Source organism: Anolis carolinensis, chromosome 1, assembly GCF_035594765.1.
Source record: "Anolis carolinensis isolate JA03-04 chromosome 1, rAnoCar3.1.pri, whole genome shotgun sequence".
In the NCBI taxonomy this organism is placed as follows: domain Eukaryota; kingdom Metazoa; phylum Chordata; class Lepidosauria; order Squamata; family Dactyloidae; genus Anolis; species Anolis carolinensis.
Window position 1 is genome coordinate 355,912,589 of NC_085841.1, and position 24,222 is coordinate 355,936,810.

Genomic DNA, 24,222 nt, shown 5'->3' on the forward strand with positions numbered 1-24,222 from the left:
AAATAAGAATTAATAGCTTCACACAGCTCTAATTTATATGGAAAAATGAGATAATTTGTTTGGATTCATTCCTCATTTTCTCAAGACTCAGTATAAGCAGTCTTTGGTATATATGGCTTCTTGTCATTGTAAGGGCTACCAATAAAATAGATTGTGCAAATCTACCCAAAAAGAGTGAGATGATGTCAAAGACAGGGAAAAAAGCTTATTGAGGTCATGGGCAGATGTTTAAAAGGTTGGACTTGACTATAAAAGCTTTCCCGCACATGGAAAACATTTAATAAATCTGCATAGAGGTATGTTTGTCAGCAAATAGGATAACTCAGGAGCAGATATATAGCTGAACTCTTTTTTTTTGTTTTCCTGTCCTGCTTCCTCCAATGAAGCCTTCATTAGAAATGTAGTATATATGTAGACTTGCTGAATATTATCATTTTGATTTCTTGCAGCTTGTATATGAATTTTTCATACGATTTTTGGAAAGCCAAGAATTCCAGCCCAGCATTGCCAAAAAGTACATAGATCAGAAATTTGTATTACAGGTAAGGAGACCTGTTTTCTTTATGGTCGACTTTAGCTATGCTGGTATTTATTAATTGGGATGTATAGTAGTCTTTTAAAATGAGTCTAATAAAAACCATTCCACACACTTTTATGTAATTGTGCACAAAAAACTCCCACAAAGATAAATGAAGAACACATGGCAGGATGTTAACCGAAATTCCCTGGAAAGTTAGAAAGTGAGAGGAATCTGACAGTAAGAAATAGACATTGTATGGTGAAAAAGTGGCACAATGCCATTATTTGAAACAGGGTTTTTTTTCCTGGTGCCATTCTATGCATGAAAATCCTGTTGTGTATAATCCCTGAATGCATTAAGGTCTGTTCATTCTAAGACGTATGTTGGCAAGGCTTTGAGCAATAGAAATTCCTGGTAGACCTTTTGGTTGAAGAAGAAAGGTAAGCAGAAGGACAGAGCTTGAAAGATGGGCAGATATTTATTTTTTTATTTACCACATCTGTCTAATATTCACATTTGGATATTAGAGGCAAAGATGAAGTGCTTTGTCCACATAATGAGAAGACAAGAAAGCTTGGAGAAGAGAATGATGTTGGGGAAAATGGAGGGGAAAAGAAAGAGGCGCTGACCAAGGGCAAGGTGGATGGATGGTATCCTTGAAGTGACTGGCTTGACCTTTAAAGAGCTGGTAGTGGTGACAGCCAACAGGGAGCACTGGCGTGGGTTGGTTCATGAGGTCACAAAGAGTCGGAAGCGACTGAACGAATAAACAACAACATATTTGTGTGTGTCCCCCCCCCACTCACCCTTACAACAGGCAGTGATATGATGCCACAAACATAAATGTCCACAAAACAAATAAATTCTAAGCAGTTAAAACATCAATTATTAAAACATCAATTAAAATCACAAAGTTCAAATCATAATCCAGGACTATTCCATTTGTCAGTCACATTAGTTCGTAATCATAGATGAGGGGCCACCATTGAGAAGGCCCTCTCGTTCCCACTAATCTCTCTTGCAAGGGGGGTGGGTCCGAGAGCAGGGCCTCCCCCGACGATCTTAACCTCCGAGGTGGATCATAGAGAGGTATACATTCAGACAAATACAGTATATATAGAGATACAGAGGTTCAGAATCAGGCACTGTGTCTGAACATTTTGTTGTATTTTGTTTTTAAATAGTTGTTGGAGCTATTTGACAGTGAAGATCCTCGAGAGCGGGACTACTTAAAAACAGTCTTACACAGAATTTATGGCAAGTTCCTTGGTCTTAGAGCGTTTATCAGAAAACAGATTAACAATATTTTTCTACGGTAAGTTTTTAAAAGTGTGCTGGGTTGGAAGAAGAATTCTTGTAGAGTTACACGAGTTGCCTAATTGAATAACTGTGAGCATGTAATCTGTGTAATTTGTTTGTACAGGTTTGTTTATGAAACTGAACACTTCAATGGTGTAGCTGAACTGCTGGAAATATTAGGAAGGTAATGAAACCTCTCCTTTATAGCTGACCTCACCTGTAAAATTCTCATATAGTACTAAACTTGATGTATAAAAACGACTTATCTTAAATTATTTGTCAAACTCCAAAATGTTCACTTTGAAGTGTCATCATAGTAGTGATTGTCACTACAATCATACTTCTGCCTCACTCTTTCTAAGGGGTAGAAAATGATGACGTTTTTCTGCTTCACTCTCACTAAACCGCTGAGAAAAATGATTATTAATTCACACATTGAGTTTCATGGCTGAATGAGGACAAACTTATTCTAGTCCAGCCCAATATGTTGCTGACAGAAAAAAATTGTTTCTGGAGAAGTATAGTAGCCTCAATGCCCTCTATGACCTGTTGCATTGACACAAAGGTGATTCGTAAGATGAGGTGCGTTGATTTCACCAGAAATACACTGACATATTTTTGCTGAGGCCCTCCTGTCACCTGCAGCACAGTGCTAGCTGTCAGCCTTCCTTTTGTCATTTTTTCTGCCCGCCTATGTCACGTGCAACTATGTGAACAGTTTTACAGCTATGTAGATGACAGTGAATTATGTATTTTCTGTGTAGATTTTGGGATGGCTTGCACATTGGTCTTTTTCACTCATTACTTGATCCTTAAGATTGCCTGTGCAGTAAAAAGTAAATCACTGCAGGAAGAAAGCTCACATTTATTTTGCCATAGAATTGTTCTGCTGTTGAAAGTGAACTCCCTGATTTTCTCTTGCACAGTTAGAAAATTCTAATGCGAAATGCATGGGATTCATTCATTTCTGTCTCAGGGGGGTGGGGGGGGTGGGGTAGGGGTAGAGACTACAACTTACTTCTGATAACACTGTTCCAGGGAGGTATCAGGAAAGGAAAGGCCCCCAATTTTCTACTTGTAGAATACATCAATAAATTATGTTTTCTTTCTCATCAATACAAGTTTTGTAAGTTAGTATCTCTCTCAGGCAAATTTAGAGCTTGTTTCATGTATATAATCGCATCAATGTCTATCCCTTATATATCTGTGATTATATTGTACACAGTACCATGATAATAAAACTCCTTTTTTCTTTCTTTTTCTAGTATTATCAATGGCTTTGCTTTACCTCTTAAAGCAGAGCACAAACAATTTTTGGTGAAAGTACTGATCCCTCTACATACTGTTAGGAGCCTATCGCTCTTCCATGCACAGGTAGAAATCTCTATGGTACCTTTCTTTTGTTTCCTGTGTCTGTCAAAATGTTTTGGCTCTACTGAATTAGAAATACTAAATGAGAATTTCCACAGAAGCAAAATGTTGATTTCAGTAAATACACAATAAAAATTTCAAACTCCCAAACATTTTTTTACAATCCTTTTGATTTGAAATGTCCTCTAGGGCTGTAGGGGACATTACACTAAAACTTAGGTCCATCTTGGATAAATTTAGACCCAAGTGTGGCCAGAAAGTGAACAGGAGTAACTTCCACTTCCTTCTTGTTAAAATAAAAGTTGTCTCCTGCATACAAAATAGTCCAAGAAGCCTACAAAACATGGTAAAAATGTCTCCATATCTATTTGGGGACAAAACAATTGGTTTTCTTTTTCCTTATTTTGTCGGGAACAGATTCAGTGGGAGAGTGCGACGTTTCAACCTCACTCTGGGAAGGAAATGTGCCTCCCAGTCCCTGCCCTTCTATATTTGTCCATGCCTCCCATAGAACTCGGATTTTAGGGAGTGGTATATTGTATCTTGAAGAATTTATATTGTTAATTAGCATTGGAACCAGCTTCTTTTCCCTACCCATGGCGGCTTTTGAAACTAATGCAAGTAGATAGATAATCTTATAACATATCTCCAGTGTTTTGTCTACTTTGGTCCACGCTGAAAAGCAGGAAGAAGCTGAAGCAATGCTAATGATTTTTTTCCTAATTGTTTTATGTTTCCTTGGGTTAACATACATGTTTTAATGTACAGTGAAAAATTGAATCCATAAATTCAGTACTCGTGGAATGAAAATAAAAATAAAATGAGTTCCTATTACTTACTCTCAAACACTCCCTCTTTTATGTAGTTAATCCTTCTGTCTTGTACTCCAAGTTAGGGTTTGGCAACTAGGTATGTTCGCAAGCCAACTTGGGTGGCACAACTACCAGAGGTTTAAATCTAACTGCCAGTTCCAACTGAAATAGACCCATTAAATCAGTAATATTTACATAAGTGCTGACTTGTTATTCAGCAGTTGATTCAATGAGCTGGGTCTAACAATTTAATTTAGACTAAAGCCAGATAATTATTTTGCTTCCTTCCATTCCTATTGCAGTGCAGTCATGCTGGCTAATGCTGAACATCTTAGACTGGGGTCCTATCTGTCCTCAGTGGGAAAGAAGCAAAACTTCAGAAACCACATGGGAGGAATGATATCATGGGCTACCCATTATCCCACCACTTCTCTGTATAACTGCACCAATTTTGAATTAGCTACTATCCTCAAATATTCTTGTTTTCCTGACTTTGATAACAAATCTTCCCATTCAACCACTGTATGTTTTATCCTTTCCTGAGTCATAGGGAGCAGCACGCTCTAAATTTTGCTTCCAGTCTCTCTGCAGATGCAGACCTGGTAGCTTAAGTCTTTTTATCTGTTAGTTTCTGGCTGTGCTAGCTCATCTCATGAGATGCTCTACTGTTGCCAAAAATGTAAAATAAAAACATCTCCAGGACAATGAGGCATTCAGTGCAGAAATTCAGATGGTTTAAATCCCATATTCATCTAGTTACTTGATTGTACTGAAGAGAGTTTTGATCTGCTTTGCAGCTTTGGTGGGACTGTATTACAACTCTTTTCCTGAAAAGGTGTCTATTTCTAGTTTGCGTCCAGAATTGCACCTATAGAAATCCTCTGTGTGTTTATAAAAGGAGGCATGTGTCTGATTTGAATTTTCCTACAGCAGCCACTTGCATTTACATCTGATGCTGTTTTAGAGAGGTTCCCCAACCATTAAGTGCAGCTTTAAGGAGGTATAGGAGGCTGTAGCAGAAAGTGAGAAAACTATAGAATGGTAGACTCCGTACCTTAAAAAGTAGTTTGATCTTCCTTTGATCTGAAGTGTATATCTAGATTATCCACCTTAGCAAGATAGGGTACTTTTATATTTCCATCAAAGATCTTAATTGCCAGTTTCTCCCTTATCTTTACAGTTGGCTTATTGCATAGTGCAGTTTCTGGAGAAGGACCCTTCACTCACAGAGCCTGTAAGTATAACATATGCACCTACATATCTACTTTTTAATACTTAGTGTTAACACTACAGAGTTGTGTATTTACAGCCTGTTTTATCTTCTCTGCTTTGATCTAGGTCATTAGAGGTTTAATGAAATTCTGGCCAAAAACTTGCAGTCAGAAAGAGGTAAGTTTTGAGGCACAGGTGAACATCCTATTTGAAATGAAATCCAAAGAAAAAGGGAGGCTATAACTAATTATTTGATTGAGAGATTACGTGTAGAGGCCCAAACTACACTCTCTGCAGACATAGGGATTAATATGTCAGCATCTTCTGATATTATTGGATGAAACTTTGCATCTACATTGGGACTTAAATGCTTAGAATCCTGTTTATGTAGGACTTATTTGCATGGTATGTGCAAACTCCTGCCACAAATTACAGGCAGTCCCCAAGTTATGAACAAGATAGGTTCTGTAGATTTGTTCTTAAGTTGGTACCTATTGATCTACTCACATTCAAACTGCTAGGTTGGCAGAAACTGGGGATAACAGCGGGCGCTCACTCTGCTCCCCGGATTCGAACCTGCGACCTTTCGGTCCGCAAGTTCAGCAGCTGAGCACTTTAACACACTGTGCCACCAGGGGCTCCTCATGTGTTTTATTTCATGTGAAATTGTTTTCAAGTTCCAGATGAATTGTTATTGTGCAATATCCCCACTTCAGTAGGCATGGGCATTTTTATGGCTCACAGTATATGGGAATTCTCATGAGGGCCACTAAATATCCCAGATTAATTCAGTCAGTGAATAGTTTTTCTATCTATGTGGATGATTGTTAAAGATATGGAAGAAAAACCTTTCTTAGCCGTAGAGCGCATGCAAGTTAATTCTGGCGGCAGGCCGTGAATTATGGGTTTTCTTTGCACGTACGTAGAAATAATGTTAGTTGGAAAAAATTGTGTGTGAGACCCTTTGAGCCAGTTACACCAGCCTAAGTGACATTATACTTCTACTATTTTTGACACATTCAAGTTTATGGTGTATTTGTGCACTTAAACGTAAGTATCTTGTTCTTCTCAGTTCAGAGGGCTATAACATGCTCCCTCACATCCATTTATTCCATCTAACTCTTGAAGCATAACGCTATTGGAAACTGTTGTTGTAAAATTTAAAATTGCTTTGTCGGTAATAGGACAAGCCTTAACACTGTGGCTTTTGTAGACTTTGGCATAATTTCTAAAGTTTAGAGTCACTATGATTCTAGTAGTAAAAATGTATCTTTTGGGCATTACTGGTTCAAATCCTCACTCGACTGTGATGCTCACTGGAAGACCTTGAGTCGGCTGTTATCTGTCAGCCCAGTCTATCTCACAGGATTGTCATGAGAAGAAAAAGGGAGGGCAAATATATAAACCACGTTGAACTCTCCAGATGGAATTCAGATGCAATAAATAAATGGCATGTCATGTGGTATTTCAAAACTTAGCTTTCCATGAGGAAGTATGAAGGTGAACACTCCCACTAAATGATTGTACATGCATTCCGTTTTGACATGCATAATTAAGTACTTAGATGTCATATGTCCTTTGCTTTATACAGTGTTTGTCAGCAGTCTTCTTTAAGGTTTTGAACAATAACTATTGTATGTTGTGTTTGCTGTAGGAGTGAAATAACTGTTATTGTCTTAATGCCATCTGGGAAAAATCTACCTACTCTGTCCTTAATAGTATAAAGTTTTTCGAGTATAGGAAATGTGTGACATTTAGAAGTCTAGAAGTTACACTTGTATGCAGAGTGAAGCGTTGATGTTTCAGTTCCAGAAAAAGTTGTTGACTTCCATGCTTGTTTTTTGAGTACAGTCTGCCCACATATTACACAAGAGCTCAATTTCAGCACTCTTTGTGTATCATAATTTTCATTTATAATCTGGGACACTATTTTGTAACCTGAAAAAAACAATATATTGGACTTCTGGCTCAAATGTATAATACAATTGAGCTGAGCCATCTAGAAAATGCCTAGAGAGATGTCTTCTCTAGGCATTTTCTAGATCCTCCAATGCACTTTATGGTATGCTTCTGATGGAAGTGGGCTGGAACAGCTCTATGTATTTAAATGAACCTGTGTAATACAAGCTCCCATTATATGCAGGCAGACTGTATGTAATAATTGCGTAAGAGTGGTCAGACCCAGGTAAGGCATAGCTAGAATTGTGCGACCCATAACAGCCTTGAATGGCATGTCAAAAGGAACTTGTACTGGGCTACTTAAATGTGTAATTGTTGAACACAATCTCAGCCAGTATCTAAAAAAAGGTTATTTTACTTATGTCTTTTTACTGTTTCAAGGATGGGCAAGCTCCAGGAATCTGACGGCCATTTTAACACCCCTGGGCCCATCCATTTCATGGGAACTTGATCTGACTGAAAAGTCACTTCTGGTTGTGAGGCTGTTGTTACAACAACAAAAAAGCAATAAAAAGATGGTGTTTTTATTTTTGCTTAGATCACAGTGTTTGAGTGGGGAGCACCTTTCTCTAGGAGAAAATAATTTCTTCTGGTGGCTTCACTGAACTGCATTTCTTTGGATGGACTCTGGCACCACCAAGAATGTTCTCCAGGCATTGCATGCTTGAAGCTGAATTATACTTTCTTAAAAATCCTGCTGAAAAATTGCAAATGGAAGACCTCTGAATTAAAACCTTTGTTTCTCACTTCAGGTCATGTTCCTTGGGGAGCTAGAAGAGATATTAGATGTGATTGAACCTTCACAATTCGTCAAAATTCAAGAACCCTTATTTAAGCAAATAGCTAAGTGTGTCTCTAGTCCTCATTTTCAGGTTAGTATTGCAGCTAGAAATTCAAAGGAAGATTGTGTGTCATGTTAGAAAGTTGTAGCAAACTTTTTTTAAACACTCCCCTTAGAAGAACAGTAGCCATCTACTTTTACTTCTCTCCCTACGGAAGACCCGTGGCAGAGAGTCATGGAGTCACAGAATCAAAGTTGCAAAGGGGGCTCATGAGCCATCTAGAATAACCCCCTGCTCAATGCAAAAGCTCCCACTAAAGCATAACAGAGCGAGGAATGATCTTAGTGACTGCCCTCTCTAGCTAGAATCATACTCTATTGTATTGATAGAAAAACCAGTTCAGTTAAATTGATATGAAATGCCATATTCCAAAAACAGTGTATTCCAAAAAATAGAAACTCTCTGTAAGTATCCTCTGGTAGACTACATATAGAGGGGAAAAAGTATGACCTGTTTGCATATGGTGAAGATGTGGACTTAATTTATAAAGATTGTTTGTCCTGCATGTTTACAATCATAGCATATGATAATAAAGGCAGAGTACAGGATCCCCCAATCTGACACCTTACAATATTTTTTGGACTGCATTATCAGTCACCATTGTCCATATTCATGGTAATTACAGCTCAAAACATCTGGCTGCAGGTTAGAGAGAGCTGACATAGCACAAATAAGATTATTTAATTGAGTTGATTTCTTGTTTGAAATGCAAATAGTAAAAAAGAAGGTTGCCTTACTTCTTCCACAAGTTCTTGACTCCATTATTACTGTAACACACACCCAATAACAATATATCAGTGCATCCATAAACAGCAGGGGTGAAAAACAGGATATTTCAGAAGACAGATATGGGTCTAGATCAGAGGTCCTCAAACTTTTTAAACAGGTAGCCAGTCCACAATCCTTCAAACTGTTGAGGGGCCGAATTATCATTTGAAAAAAAAATGAACAAATTCCTATGCACACTGCATATGTCTTATTTGTAGTGCAAAACGATAACAATAACAATGAAAGAACAATACAATATTTAAAAATAAAAACAATTTTAACCAATATAAACCTATCAGGATTTCAGTGGGAAGTGTGGCCTTGCTTCTGGACAATGAGATAGTCAAGTTAATTAGGATTATTGTTGTTGTGTGCCTTCATATCATTTCAGACTTTGGGTGAACCTGAAGTCTAAAACTGAGGGCGGGGGCCAGGTAAATGTCCTTGGAGGGCCTTAGTTTGGGGACCCCTGGTCTAGATTTTAGCGCTGCAGGCCCAAAAATCACAGAATTGTAGAGTTGGAAGAGACCATAAAGGGTCATCTGGTCCACACACAAGGGTCGCCAGTTATGGCACTTCTGAAAGCCATCCACCCAAGTCTCTCTTTAAAGTCTTCCCCAACGCTTTGATGCTGTCTATTCCAGTTTTGAACAGTTCTTACAGCAAATAAGTTCTTCTTAAAAGTTTAATTAGAATATCTTTTTATAATGCTAGCAATATGCTCTTTACTCACTGTATGTCCTTGCAGTGCTTTCCTCAGTTTTCATTGTTTTCCTCCAGTGTAATAGAGACTAGTATTTCAGTTGCAGTATATCTAGCGATCTATAAAACCTTGTTTGTGCTTGTTTTAAGGCAATACTGATCTCATGTATTTTAAACGATTCAATGTTATGCATATCTATATGATGAACACCTAGACATTTATACCATCATAGTGCTAAATGTAGTGCATGTTTAATGATTTATGTGCTTTAACTCCGAACGTTAAACATTAGCATAACAGTGATCCCCACCTCCCCGGACACATTCAGATAGGTCTTTGTTCAGTTGTGAACATAGAGGAAGGCTTTAGAGTTGATAAAAAGATTATATGCATCCACACAAAAATTTCTGTCACCTGGACATGTTTTGCCTTACCACACCCCTTTCCCCTTAGAAAACTTACTGCATTTTGGAAATAACAAACTGTGATGTCTCCCTTCCTCCAAGGTGGCTGAGAGAGCATTATACTATTGGAATAATGAATATATCATGAGTTTGATAGAGGAGAATTCGAATGTAATACTTCCCATCATGTTTTCCAGTCTATACAGGATTTCTAAAGAACACTGGAATCCGTAAGTGGGGATTTTTTATCATGTGGGGTGGCTGTGGGTTATTGCTTATCCCTCAGCCTACAAGGAGTCTTAACTTTCTGCTTTATAATGAAATCTATATTCTACACAATGCAATGTAAATTCTCCATCCTAAACACATTACACCTCCTCCAGTGTTTATAGCACAACTAAACTTGGTACAGAGTGTACTTACCTTTGGAATTACACAGTCAGGAAACAGAGACTTTTATCTGTGTTGTGAGAAGAGAATTTGTTTCTGGAATACTGTACAATGAGTGGGAAAATTGTTTTGCATTTCAGTTCACAGTACTTTCTGTTAATAATGCACAGTACAGTATGATAAAATAACTGCATACACATCTCCCTGAGATATTTAGAAGGCGAGAAACCAAAGACAAAACAACGTGAGAGTGATGAGAAAATGTGGCTAGAATGTATGTTTTTGTCTCCGCATTTATGTACACACAATTAGGAACTTAAGGGTGTTATTAATGGTTGGAAGACACAGGGGACCTGGTAGTATTATCAGAAGAACTCTCGAACTATTGATTGAGGTATTGGTATAGTTGAATTTTCTGTTACAAATGTGAACTATCTTAGAATTAGTATATGCCATGCATGCAGCTCTGCTTCAGAAAATCCACATGCACAATCTGAACCAAGGAAATTGCTGATACATTTGTAGGTGTAGTGTATTAGAAGGGGTTTTGATTCACAGTTGTTTTTAATAACAACAATACGAAATGCAGCTATACCTCGATTAACAAAGCCTCTGGCAAAGAAACTCCTTTCTACAATGTCTTTTAAAGCTGTCTTACCCCCCCCCCCCTTCATTTTCAATGAATTTCTGTAATTTCTTTGTATTGTTGGCATTGGAAGGATGCTGAAGGGGGTCTGGAGAAACACAGTGTTGATGCCTGGCTGCAGTAGCATGTCTGCAATAAAGCTTGATCTGGGAAAGAATACACTTCTAGTTGATGTGTATGCCTGCCTATAGCAGGCAAGATAAACTGTAACTACTCCAGATTCTCACATGATGCATGTGCAAACAGCAAAGCAGAAAGCAAGGCAGAGCAAAAAAGACACCCTATGTTAAAAAAACCCCCAAAAAACAATAGATCTGTAAATGGTAAATCATAAGAAGAGTAGAGGCTGGTGAAAGAATAGTATAATCCCTGGATGGGTTTTGGAAGAAGCTTTCAAGTGGTATCTACAAGGTTCAAAATATTTTTGTTTACTTATGCAAGACTTCCCTGGCCAAGTTGTTTCCTTTCATATTGTTAGTTTTGAATAAAATGTTTTCTGAAACAATTGAACTGCCCATGTTATTTTTGCCTTGGCTTCCAAATTTTCTGATAAATGCATAATTATATGACAGCTTGGTTAGTTGAGGTATACTTGTTTTACTTTTTAAAATGGCATGTAATTAGGAATGAACTTCAGTGTGAGAAGCCTGTGAGCTCAGTTTATTTCTAGTAGTCCAAACATTTCTGGGCTCAGAATATGCTCACAGACATCCAGTTCTCTCATTTGAAGTGTTTGCCTTTTGCTCTCGGCTGATGTTGGTGGATCCTGGAATTCAAGTAAAACAAGGAATATCCAGTATGCCTGAAACCTCCAAAGAATTATATAGGTCGAGAATGAGAAAAGAGTGGTTTATCGTGTAATTTCTGTGTGTAGATTATACAAATGATAGGTTATGCAGAGGAGTCACAAGTTTGCACTCCCCATTTGTAATACAGGTTGAGCGTCCTTTGTCTTAAATTCTTGGGAGCAGCAGTGTTTGGATTCTCTCTCCCCCCCCCCCCCCAAATTTTTAAATACTTATTTTTGCATCCATATGCAGAGTGGACCAAAAGTCATGAAGGGTTCATGCATATACTGTATATGATACTGTGGTATGTGAAACCAAAACAGGTAGGGGTTGTGTGTTTCCTTTGAATAAACAGGGACCATGCCAATATGTTCTTATTCCCCCTTTAAGAGTGCTGGCAGAAACCAATGCCTATTAGAACACATCCTTCTCATCTCCTACAGAGTAATGTTTCTGGAATTTAACTTAACACGTTTTTTTTTTTTGCTTTGATGTTGTTGAATTTGAAAGGGTGCCACACTCTGCATTTGGTTGGTTTTGCTTACAAGTTTACACAAAATGTGTTTGCTCAGGAGTCTGAGATCACAGAGACTAGCTAGATTTGGAGAAGGCTCACATCTCAGAGGATTTGTGGTAACCATTGTTTGTCCCTTTTGCGGTCTACTTTCTTGAGCATGCCTGGTGTTATAAGCATGAAGAAGCATAAGTAGAACATAGCAGAAGAAACTTCAGTAACATATTGCATACAGCAAAACGTTTACCTAGATCGGAGGTGGAAATAATATAGCCCTCCAAGATGTTATTGATTGCAGCTCCCAGGATTTCTCAGCATTCGCTGTTCTGGCTGGGATTGACAATTCAACAGCATTTGTCCTTTCTCTCTAAAGTAAAATAGAAAGAATTTGGCTGTCGCAAGAATAGAGAACAAGATTTTGGCAAAGTATTTTTGGTCCTGTTTGAATTGTACATTAGTGGACTCTGACTTTTCTTTCATGTTTTGCAGGGCTATTGTGGCTTTAGTATACAACGTGTTGAAGGCATTTATGGAAATGAACAGCGCCATGTTTGATGAACTGACAGCCACTTACAAGTCAGATCGCCAGCGGTAACTTTTTAAAGCTTTCTATTTGTCAGCTGTGCATAAAGCCTGCTGTTTTAGTTTCCAGTTCTTTTTTGTTGTTCTTTTTTGTTCTTTTTACAGTTTGCAGTAATTGCATAATTTCCCACACACAATTGATTGCAATGCCTCATTTTTCCCCCCTGCATGCTCATTAGCCTGGCCCTTGCAAGACGTATAGATGGTTGTTTTTCCCCCCCCTTTATGAGATACAGTACCCATTGCGTAGCTTGTGAAATTGCATTCCTCACAGAACTTCTTTTGGCTCTATGTTTTTAAAGACTTAAATGTATCAAGAGATTCGGTAGCAAATGATACAGTTTCAAAAATAAATGAATAAACAACACAGTGCCCAAGAATTAGCCATCACTTTGCTTGAAGATAGTATCTGGAATCCAGACAACCTCTTTGCAAGTCAACATTGTGTTTGACAGTAAGCCTCATGACTCATATCTAGCTTTTCTCCAAATCTCTAAGCAAAGTGACACCCTTCAGTCTTTATAGCTTTGCTTCTTCTTCAAATATCTTGATACATCCAAGGCTTTGACATTGAAGGATCTAGAAGAAGTGCCATTCATACAGTCATTAGTTGCACCCCAGTTAAAATGTTTCTCTTGTCTTTTCCTTAATCATCCTTCTCCAATTATAGTGCATCATCTTTTGTCTGAAATTTCAGCTTATCCAAAGCAGCAGGTGAAACTAATGAGGAAACTTCGGGAACTCCGGGCAGTTTGCGACTTGGTGAAAGTCGTGCCTTTTGTGAGACTCGGGGTTCCCACAAGCAAAGCGAAGGGTACTGTATGTCATCAAGCCTTGTTAGGTTAGTATAGCCTCTCACACCATTTTTGGAGGCAGGAATGTTGTTCAGTTCTGTCACCAGGCTCTCTCAGCTCATTGCTTGAACTTTTTTCTGTTTCGTTTTCAAGAAATGTAACTGATGGGGACCAAATGCTCATTTTTAAAATACATTTTATGCCTGGTGCACATAGACTGTCTGGATTATGCCTATTTATTTATATTTTATGTAACAGAAGGTAGGTAGTTTGTATAGGATTTTGCGCAGTTTTAATTCCTATGAATAATTATATTTTGCAAGTTCCACTAAAAGCTGATGGATTGATTGGTATTTGAACATCTTTGTTTTTTATAATCTCACATGGTCATTTCTTTTAAAGTCATGAGGTCTGGAGGCAAGTACACCTAAAGTCATATATTATAAAACTGCAATCCTTAGTGTGACTAATGAGTTTTTGTCATGCAACACAATTTAGAAGAGAAGGTCTTCTCAGTTTCAAATGGTTTTAAGGAACACAGGCCCAGAGTATGGTGTTCCTTTTACCCTGGCAGTGATTCTTAGAGAAACAGAAATAATTAAATAGAAAGCACATTTATTTAACCAGTAAGCCTTATTTAGATCTTCCTCTGTAATATGTGGTTGTAAGACATAGCTCAGGATTGTACTATTTAAATACTAAATGTCATAATCCTCAGCTAACTTTGGTATGCATGACTATTGACTCATTGTACACTGTTGAATCATGTTGCATTACAGGAAAAGGTAAATGGGCTGTGCTTTAACTAAAAATTAATTCCTTGATTAGGGATGGGAATTGTGTAGCTCTCTAGATTTATTGTACTGCAGCTCCCAAGAGCCTTAGGCAGCATAGGCAGTGATGGGAAATGCTGGGAGCGCTGCACAGTTCCCATTCCTGCCCTAAATGGAAAGTTAGGTGCTTATTAGCATGTAAACAATAGAATTGCAGATATTAAGTAAACATTCCTTTAGGGAGCTGAAATCTTAATTATTTCCAGAGTAAAACTCCATAGTAAGGTAAATACCTACTGATAATATTTTTTAAAAGGCATAGGAATATTCAAAGAGAAGTTAGAACAACAGTTTATTTAATGTTTTAATACTGAACTGGAGCGCCCAGTGGTGCAATGGGTTAAAACCCTGATCGAAAGATTGTTAGTTCGAATATAGGGAGCAGGGTGAGCTCCCTTCTATCAGCTCTAGCTCACCATGCGGCAACATGAGAGAAGCTCCCATAAGATGGTAAAACATCAAACATCCGGGCATCCCCTGGGCAACGTCCTTGCAAATGGCCAGTTCTCTCACACCAGAACCAACTTGCCGTTTCTCAAGTTGCTCCTGACACAAAAAAATTACTGTACTTTCACCTGCCAGAATAGGTTTATACTGAAAGGTAGTAAGAACTCACCAGTGAGAAAATAATTGTGGCAGTTACAGGTGGTAAATGAAGCTGCATTATCTAGAGGGCCAACTGGGTTATATATATTTTTCCTCAAGGACAGTCCGCAATACTATGGTTCTTGTAATTATGTTCATGCTATAGACTTACAGCTGTATTATAGAAGGCAGGTTTTATTAAACTGGATTTTAAAAAAATCAGTAAATGCAGAACAAGAATAAGCAGCAAATTGAGTAGGGAAATGTGACTTTGACCTCTCGTTTGGCTTGGTAGAACTGGATGCTACAAGGCAGCACCTGGCATGCATGGTGCCATTCAGATGCTGGTTTTGGGTTTTTTTAAAAAAAGAATGTTTTAAGGAAAAGGGAAACCTCAGTCTCCTCAGTGAACCTTTTACTTCTAATTTTTCTGCTTTGTTTTTGTAGCGACCCTTTTGTAAGCCACAAGGTGAAACTAGACTCTTACAAACCTTTCTTTTGTTACTAATTCTAATTTTTTTTAATTTGCTAGTGAAAAGAAGAAGGAGAAGGAGCGTGAAGAACTATGGAAGAAACTGGAGGATTTGGAATTAAAGCGAGGTCTTAGACGTGATGGAATAATCCCAACTTAACAAAAAGAAACAAAGCAGCATTAATTAACCTGTGGAGTCACACATGTATGTAGTAGAAGATGGAGCAACAGTTTTCTGTATTGTGCAACTTTACAGTAGATTTCACATTTGTTTCATTAATACAACAGCACTGTATATATCTGTCTCTAAGTAAAGGAAAAAAAATAAGGACTTCAATCCAAAGTTTGGACAACGGATGGACTTCTCAGAACTTTGCAAAAATAATCATTGTTTTAACCCTTCTTTAAAACCAGTCTTCAAAAGATCTGTTGATGAAAATTGCTATGTCCATTGTCAGGACCTGTTCCTTATTTATCATTAGCAGAGAGTGATACAACTTCAAATGTGAACAATCTTAAATTTAGCTTGTCTTTCTGCTAAACTGTTAAATGTATTTATAGTAAAAGAGAGAAAAAAAGATTGTCATTTTCTTATGAGTTTGTGTAACATCTTTCTCCCCTGGATAACTATGATGTAATTTGACTTTGGTTTCGCCCCTCCCCTCCTTTTTTGCACATCTTCATGAGTTGAATGTTTATACAGATCAGGGCCGTGAAAGAATGAAACAAAAACAAACAGAGGTCCTTAATGCTAAAGAGTTTGTTCTGGTATAAGCAGCTTTTCAATACCAGGCTTGCTTTGGTGTTCCTTCAGTGTGAACATTATGAGTAAATATAAGGTGATTATCAACAGAATTGGGAAGTGTGTTCTGGATTTGTTAGTGAATCGATTGTGAATCCAAGCTCATTTCACCAGTCCTTGCTAAAGCGTGCGGTGGTAACGACACAGACTTTGGTATCCGACCAGTATTAATTGTACACCATTAATAACAAAGCCAGACCTTGTGTTATACTGAGGCTAAGTTATTTTATCACTATATCTTCCCCCTTGGCCACTTGATTTTTTTAAAGTATGAAATTGGTCTCATGTGGTCATCATGGATGTGTGGGGTGGATGGGAAAGAGCTAAACGAACAGTTTGGATTGTTTGAAGTTGTTGCCTTATCTTTCTAAATTTGTATTTATTAGACATTCCAGCCATAAGAAATCAAAAGAAAAGATATTGACGATAGGGAATAGAGGTTCTGTGGTGTGTTTCAATCTATAATAACATTTGTCATCACAGTAACATCTTTTTTTGTTTGTTTGAGCTGGAATGGATTCTGGATAACATACTTCAGCATTTTGAACTTGGATGCTCATTCCCAATTACTGTATTTGTTACCAAGAGTGGTTCTCAAAATGCTACTGAAAAGAATACAAATATTCCAATTCTGGCAATCCTAATGTCCTGAGTATTAATAATAAAATTTAAAATGATTTTATATCAAAGGTGCATTGTGACCAAATTGTTTAAGGTTTAAAACAAAGCAAAAAAAGAAAAAAAGAGGGCTGTATTATAAGTATACATTACTGGCTATCTGCTTTGTATTTAAGAGTGGAATCTCACATCTTGGGTAGATAAAATGCTGATAAGACTTGTGTACAGTATATATTTAGCTAATGCAGGTGCATTATTATATACCGTAAGGTATGTGTTTTTCAGGATTTTTCTCCAGGATGCATTTGAACTGTTATAGACAACATATGACAACAATGATTGGTAATCCTAAACCATTGATCCAGCAGTATTTACAGTATAAAGCTGAGTTGGTGTTCATGAGTCTTTTGTGATAGTTGCAAACATGAATTTACAACCTGTTGCCATTGATAGAAGTGCGGTATAAATACAAGCTTGTATATTTTTCTTCCTGCCATTTAAAATATTTGGTAGAATTTGAAGGTTTGTTTTCAGGCCAAATGAGAGGGTGTGGGAAGAGAGTGTGGAAATAATAATAATCCCCTTCCTGTCTGACTACTGTTTCGGGATTATCAGGTCACAGTTTGTACATATGAGTCTTTGCATATGGATGTTGTAAACTCTCAACAGCTTTGTAAAAAACAAAAAAACAAAAAGAAAAAAAACCTAAAACTTGACACTGTTAATTTGTGGGTAGGGTGGGGGGTTGGGAGGGGAGAGAAATCAGAAGTAAAACTTGTCATATGCAAAACCAAACGCAACATGGTTTAATGGGATTAAGGTAAGCCTCTTTTAAGAACATTGACTGGGACTCAATGTAAACTTGGCAGATGCTGCCGTAAGTGAAACGTTCTATTTTAAAAAGTGCTGGAGCAAAGGTGCAAGCTTGAAATACTGAAGATGAAATAAATTTATAACAAATCATATCCCTTAGGCCTTCTTGATTTTGACCAGTCTTTTGTTTCTACTGGAGATTTTGGAGGTAATCTGTGCTTGAAACAAGCTGTGTTGCTTTTCTGCATGACTGGCTAGAACATTTTAAGCTACCTTATTCCTTTCAAAGAACACATTAAAGCCAAAATAACCTGTATTCTTTATTTGATGTAGGAAATTAACAGCAAGGGCAAGAAACAGATATCTCCTGCACCCTGTCGTTCTGGTATATGTTAGCTGATGTTGAGGGCTATGTTAGGCTGTTATGTTCTCTGAAGTTTAACACAAAGAAATTGGGAGTACTTAAAATCTATGAATTTCCAGGTAGGACAGCAAAGTGTTAAGTTTGTCGTATATTCAGTGACTTCTCAATGCTGGCAGTAGACCTCGGAAACACAATTCAGATTTCTTCTTCTTCATACCTGCATCTGAAAAGGTGTATAAATGATGTGTGAAAAATCAGCATTTCCCCTGCTTTTTTCTGAGATGCAATCGAAGTAAAGCATCAGTGGCTCCAGTTTCTCAAACCTCTCCACCTAACATTTTCTTCAATGTCACTTTAAATGACAAAGACTAAAAGGAAAAAAGACCTCTCTCCTTAGAAAGAAGGAATAAGCATAGACAGCAAGGCACTACACTCCTGTTGGCCAGCCTCTTGCAAAGGTGGAAGAAAGTATCAAGGTCCTTGTTAACCCCTAACTCAGAAATTTATGGTTTCCCAGTCCTTTGTCACATTGTCACACTGACCATCGTCCAGTGTTAGTTGAGATTCCTTGATCCGAGACTTAAGACAATCTAAAGTAGAATGGTTTAGTCTGTATCCTGTGCAGCAGCATCCATGAATGGGAAATGGCAGCGGGAGTTGTCTTCATGAGCTTCTCAAGAGGTTATCAAGTTAGCCATGGTGAGAAACAGGATTCTGATTGTATTGCAACCCATATCCGGTGGTGTCCAGTTATGTTTTCCCTTCAGGATACCACTCCAAAATATTATAATGTATTTATATAGCACCATCATTATCCGTAGTGCTTTTCCAAGTATAAAACTATAAAACAGTTCACTTCCCTCAGGCTTACAATCTAAGACATGACACAAAAAGTAAAAACAAGGGCAGTGGCCGGGGTGGGGGAGTAGATACTGCCTCTTTTTCTTGTTCTTTTTCCTTAGAAGCCACAGTAGTGGCAGTTGGGATAACCTTTCTGAGGATATGCACTGGCATAAGCTGCCTGAGAGTGTGGTGGAGACTCCTCTGAGGTTTTTAAACAGAATCTGGACGGTCATTTGATTGCATATTCTTGCATGGCAGAATGGGGTTGTTTTCTTCAAAATCTATGAAAGCTCTTTCATCTTTCATTCCTTCTACTTCTGGGCCCAGACATAAGAGAGCTGTGCCTGCCTCTTCTTGTCTCTCTGATACCAGGGCAGTGGCAGTTGGGATGGAGAAAGGACCTTTCATCTGCTTCTGGACATAGGCACGATGGAGTTGTGTCTGCTACGTCTTCTCTCCCTTTGAGGCCAGGGCTGTGGCATTGGGATGTTGGAGAGAGCTTTTGTCTTTTTCCGAACCTCAGCATGATGGAGCTGTGCTTGACTGAGATCACATCTGGAGAGGAATTACCCATTTTCCACAGGGACAAAATGGTGCTTAGTACTGATATTTTCCCCCTCAATCTCTTTCCCCTCGTGTTTGGGAAATTGCTCTAATTCTTTAGTGGGCAAGTGCTCTTTTCCAGAGGATGATGGACTGAAGTTCCCAGTATTACTTGCCACTGATTTAGAAAAAAAAAACTATTATAGCTATAGCCCATCCTTTATACCAGAGCCATACCTAATCTGCAACACTTTTATCTGAGCTCATCTGGATGTTTTGGGCTTCAAGCCCCATTAAATATCTTGACCGTTGGCCACTGGAGCTGGTGGAACGTCCAGTCCAAGATATGTGGAGGCTTTATTGTCGAAGGCTTCCATATTCAGCAATCCTGTTTTGAAGAAAGTTATTCTTAGGGGGAAAAAACATGTCAGTCCAGTACCATCCACTTCATGACACACCAGCTACCCTTCTTCTCATTGGCTTTTAACATTCTTTTCAAAACAATAGAGCCCTTTTATAATCCTGAGTGAAGTGCTGTCAAAGAGCTTTGCAAACCTTATGGTTATTAAAGTGGAAATGCCTCACTTTCTATATTTTTCTTCCAAACCTTCTGGAATGTCTCAGGATGCTGAACCAACAGAAAATGCTGTAACATTATGAATGCCAGAACCCTGAAGTTGCATATTGCAGCATCAAGGCACCCTTACTATTATAAAATAATCAAAAGCACTTTTCTTTCCTCCGTAATATTAAATCCATCACTTGTTTGTATTTTCCCAAGGACCTAGCAAAAAAGAATGTTAGCAAATTGTTTTTCCTCAGAAAACTTCACAATTTTCAGGGCTTTTCAAAAGGACTACAGATGTAGCTTTTTACCTCAAAGTTGCAGTTTTTCTCCTCGAAAAACTACAATTTATGTTGTGCTAGGAACAAAAATGTCCCATGAGTTGCAGAAGCTTTAAATGTGCTATTTTCCCTTCTCAACACTCCAAATTTGATCCCAAATGGGAAAATGACAATTACCATTCCAACTTTAGAGTAATATTTAAGCCAGGAATGAGGGACCAGTTTTTGAGTAACAAACTTGGAGGAAATGTGAGGCATAAATAATGTGATTGATGTGGCTCTTCAGATTCTATTGCATAGCAAATGTTATCCTCCTGCAACCATTAGCCATGCTATCTAGGGCTAGTGACTCCAAATTGCAGGAGAAGACATTCCACCTAAACGTTACGAAGAACTTTCTGACGATAAGAACCGTTCACCGGTGGAATGTGCAACCTGGGAGAGTGGGGGAGTCCCTTTCTCAGGAGGTTTTAAAGCAGCTGCTGGATGGCCATTTGTTGGGAATGGTTTAATTGTGTCTTCCTGTATAGCAGAAAGAGGTTGGACAGGATGGCCCTTGGAGTATTTTCCAACTCTGTGATTCTAAACTACATGCATTTTCATAGATCTTTCCCAACAGAAAAATGATGACCTTTTTGCAGCAATGGAAATGGTGATCAAAGTGGTGTATCAATAGTGGTTGTGGGAAGTCTATCCATACCACCAGGAAATTGTCCACCTGAGCTATAGAGATACCAAAAACAGATATAAAAGACAAATCAGTATTAGAGCAAATCAATCCTGATCTTTCATTAGGAATGAAAATGAATAAACTGGGGCTATCATAAAGTGGATATTCTATGAGATAATATGACACATTGGATAGGATGTTAATGCTTGATAAAGCAGTAATAAAGTGTGGAGACTATACTACAGGTGGATTGATTCAGCCAAGTAAGCTATCGCTCAGAATTTGCAAGACCTGAACAGGGTAATTTATGATTATTGATCTTGAAGGTCTCTCATTCATAGTCTTGCCATAAATCAACACAGAGTTAATAGTAAATACTAATACAACATTTCTGTATTTTCTCCTTTTCCTGCTGCAGGTATTTCCTGTTAAATACCACTTTAGTATGGTAGTGTAGGACCGCAGTGGTGGCATTTGGAATGGAAGGAGGAGATTAGGATACTTCAGAGTTTTTCCAACTCCACAGATTAGGTTTGGGTTTCCTGTAATATTTTTTTTATCTTAAACACAATAATGCATTTCATTGTTAAGCCAGGTGGGGGCACCAGAAGCTTAGTTTCTTCCTTCTAGGAATCCTGTGATGGAATTCATTGCATATGATTCCTGAAAAATAGCTCATGTGAGCCATCTGCTGATGGCTAAGAAGGAAACTTTTGTAAACATGTTGAGAATTGCTCAAGGTCAGCCAGTGTGTTTCCACGATAAGTAATGATGATGATGATGATGATTTGAACCTTGGTATCTTGGCATTCTAGTTCAGCACTATCCCACCCTGTCCCGTTCCCCCCCCCCCCCCACTCTCATTAGCACTATTAAACATCAAAAATACAGTTTCAGCTTACTTCTAAAGTTGTTTCCTCTCATTTTTGGAAAGGGTCCCTAAGGCATAAATTGCCCCTTGGACTAATCACTGCTGCCCATGTTAATGTTTTGTGGCTTAAAGTACAAAACCATCTTGGATCAACGATGGCTGAAATGAAGCCCCCGGGGTTCTCAAAAATTCTGAACCCTATTCCCCAAGTAGGCTCAGCACCTCGAACAGCCCCTTTAAAGTTAAGTCTGGGGCTTGGTTTGGATTCACTACTTCACTGACTTGGAGGATAACAGCCACTTTGGCATTGAGTACCAACCTGCATCAACTTCTGAAAGCAAAGAAGTGTTAACCTTCCTGATCCCTCAGTATCTCCCACTGCCCTTGTTGGCAGCAGCACATTGATGCTTAAGGTGGGCAGACTTATCGAATGGAAGCACATCTCAATGCCTTGGCCAGACTTTCCCTGGAAGACTCAGATGTCAGTGGTAACATGATCCCTTGCAAACAAAAGAGCTTGTTTCTGAAAACAGAAGTTGGGCAGAACTAATTTGTTGTGAGTCAATAGATTATCTCAGAAATGCACAAAGACGATATTATGATACTTGGGTGGAGTGGGGAAAACTGGCTGTTAGGCAATAAGTGATTTACATGCAGTATGTGATGGCATCAACTATTCTAAGTATAACTGATCACTGCACTAATGGTCTTTTTCAACCTGACGAAAGACTTTGTGGGATTTCAGTCACCATGGCATCTTTCCCCCTTTTTATAATGCACCCATAAAAGGTGGTAAACTTTCATTGCGCCTCTTTCTTCCAGGAGAGAAGGTTAGAGAAAGAGGGAGATCGAGATGCCTTTCAGCATAAGAGGCACATGTCACAATCAAGCACAATGTGCCAGCATGATGCAGTGATTTGAACGTTAGACCCAGACTCCAGCACACCAGGGTTTGAAATCCTGCTCAGACAAATCTTAGCATCAAAAACCCCTTGTGAGCACATCTTTTCCAGAAAACCCCACGGTTAGGGTTGCCATAACTCAGAAACGAGGTGAAGACACACAGTAACAGCACAACCACTATCAATGTATGTACACAGAGATTTATACCTTGCAAGCATAAGTAATATATGTAAATTCTTTGTCAGCTATTTGAATTCCTTTTCTCAGAGAAAAGGTATGAAGAAACTGTTGGCACAGAGTTCAAGTAAACACACAAGCTGTTAGCTGTTAGCTCGAATCCAAAACACTCAGCTGTCCCTCTTTGTCTGGATCTCCACTCTCTTATCCTTTTCAGTAGAATGTGTTGTGACCACATATTCGTTAGAACTGTATTTCTAACCTATGAAGTTACATGCAATGCATTTCTAATACAGATTTTTTTACCTGACAAGCAAGCAAATTGTGATGTAGGATGTCAGCCTGCACCTTTTATTCCCATCCCTAAGATGCCATTTCAGCAATGATACTGAAATATTATTACTCGTAATAAATAACCTCTTAAAGCAGTGGTTCTCAACCTAGGATCCCCAGATGTTTTTAGCCTGCAACTCCCAGAAATCCTAGCCAGTATACCAGCTTTTAGGATTTCTGGGAGTTGAAAACCAAAAACATCTGGGGACCCTTGGTTGAAAATCACTGTCTTAGAGGGAAGGGGGGGTCAGGAGCCTGCTAGTTCTCTTTGATGTCTCCATGGCTTTTGATACCATGTAATCTCATCTGATTCTGGAAGGTAAGCATGATCAGCCGTGGTGAGTATTTGGATGGGAGCCATCAACAAACATGAAGTGGTGCAAGCTGTAATTAATGAGGAACTAGCAAAGCCGCCTGAATATTACTTGCCCAAGAAAACCCAGTGGAATTCATAGGGTTGCTATCAGGACAAATGCAATTAAGGCCAAGATCGATGACCCAAAATGCAGACTGCAAGGAAGCTGACAAAACCATTGATCACATCCTCAGCTGCTGCAAGAAAATTGCACAGACGGACTACAAAAAGAGGCACAACTATGTGGCCCAAATGATTCATTGGAACTTATGTCACAAGTACCACCTCCATGCAGTGAAGAACTGTTGGAATCACAAATCTGCAAAGATAGTGGAAAATGAACACGCAAAAATACTGTGGGACTTTCGAATCCAGGCTGATAAAGTTTTGGCACACAACACACCAGACCTCACGGTTGTGGAAAAGAAACGTTTGGATTATTGAAGTCGCCATACCAGGTGACAGTCGGATTGACGAAAAACAACAGGAAAAACTCAGCCGCTATCAGGACCTCAAGATCGAACTGCAAAGGCTCTGTCATAAACCAGTACAAAAGACCTCAGCCGGCATTTGGAAACAATAGACATTGA

General features: G+C 38.5%; 1 protein-coding gene across 5 annotated transcripts in view; it reads left to right on the top strand.

Moving 5' to 3' along the window:
- The window catches only part of ppp2r5e (protein phosphatase 2 regulatory subunit B'epsilon), a 107,811-nt gene extending 89,932 nt beyond the window's left edge, over positions 1 to 17,879 (top strand). For 4 of the 5 annotated variants that reach the window (XM_062968579.1, XM_008116849.3, XM_008116330.3 and 1 more), the window contains 11 exons: positions 450 to 542; positions 1,705 to 1,835; positions 1,944 to 2,003; positions 3,085 to 3,193; positions 5,183 to 5,236; positions 5,341 to 5,391; positions 7,926 to 8,045; positions 9,993 to 10,120; positions 12,718 to 12,819; positions 13,508 to 13,651; positions 15,555 to 17,879. In XM_062968579.1, coding sequence (XP_062824649.1) covers positions 450 to 542; positions 1,705 to 1,835; positions 1,944 to 2,003; positions 3,085 to 3,193; positions 5,183 to 5,236; positions 5,341 to 5,391; positions 7,926 to 8,045; positions 9,993 to 10,120; positions 12,718 to 12,819; positions 13,508 to 13,651; positions 15,555 to 15,654 — 1,092 coding nt within the window. In that variant the 3' untranslated portion in view covers positions 15,655 to 17,879. The remainder of the gene's footprint in view (positions 1 to 449; positions 543 to 1,704; positions 1,836 to 1,943; positions 2,004 to 3,084; positions 3,194 to 5,182; positions 5,237 to 5,340; positions 5,392 to 7,925; positions 8,046 to 9,992; positions 10,121 to 12,717; positions 12,820 to 13,507; positions 13,652 to 15,554) is intronic. The other variant, XM_062968580.1, reaches the window with a different exon arrangement.
- Positions 17,880 to 24,222: the final 6,343 nt, after the last annotated feature.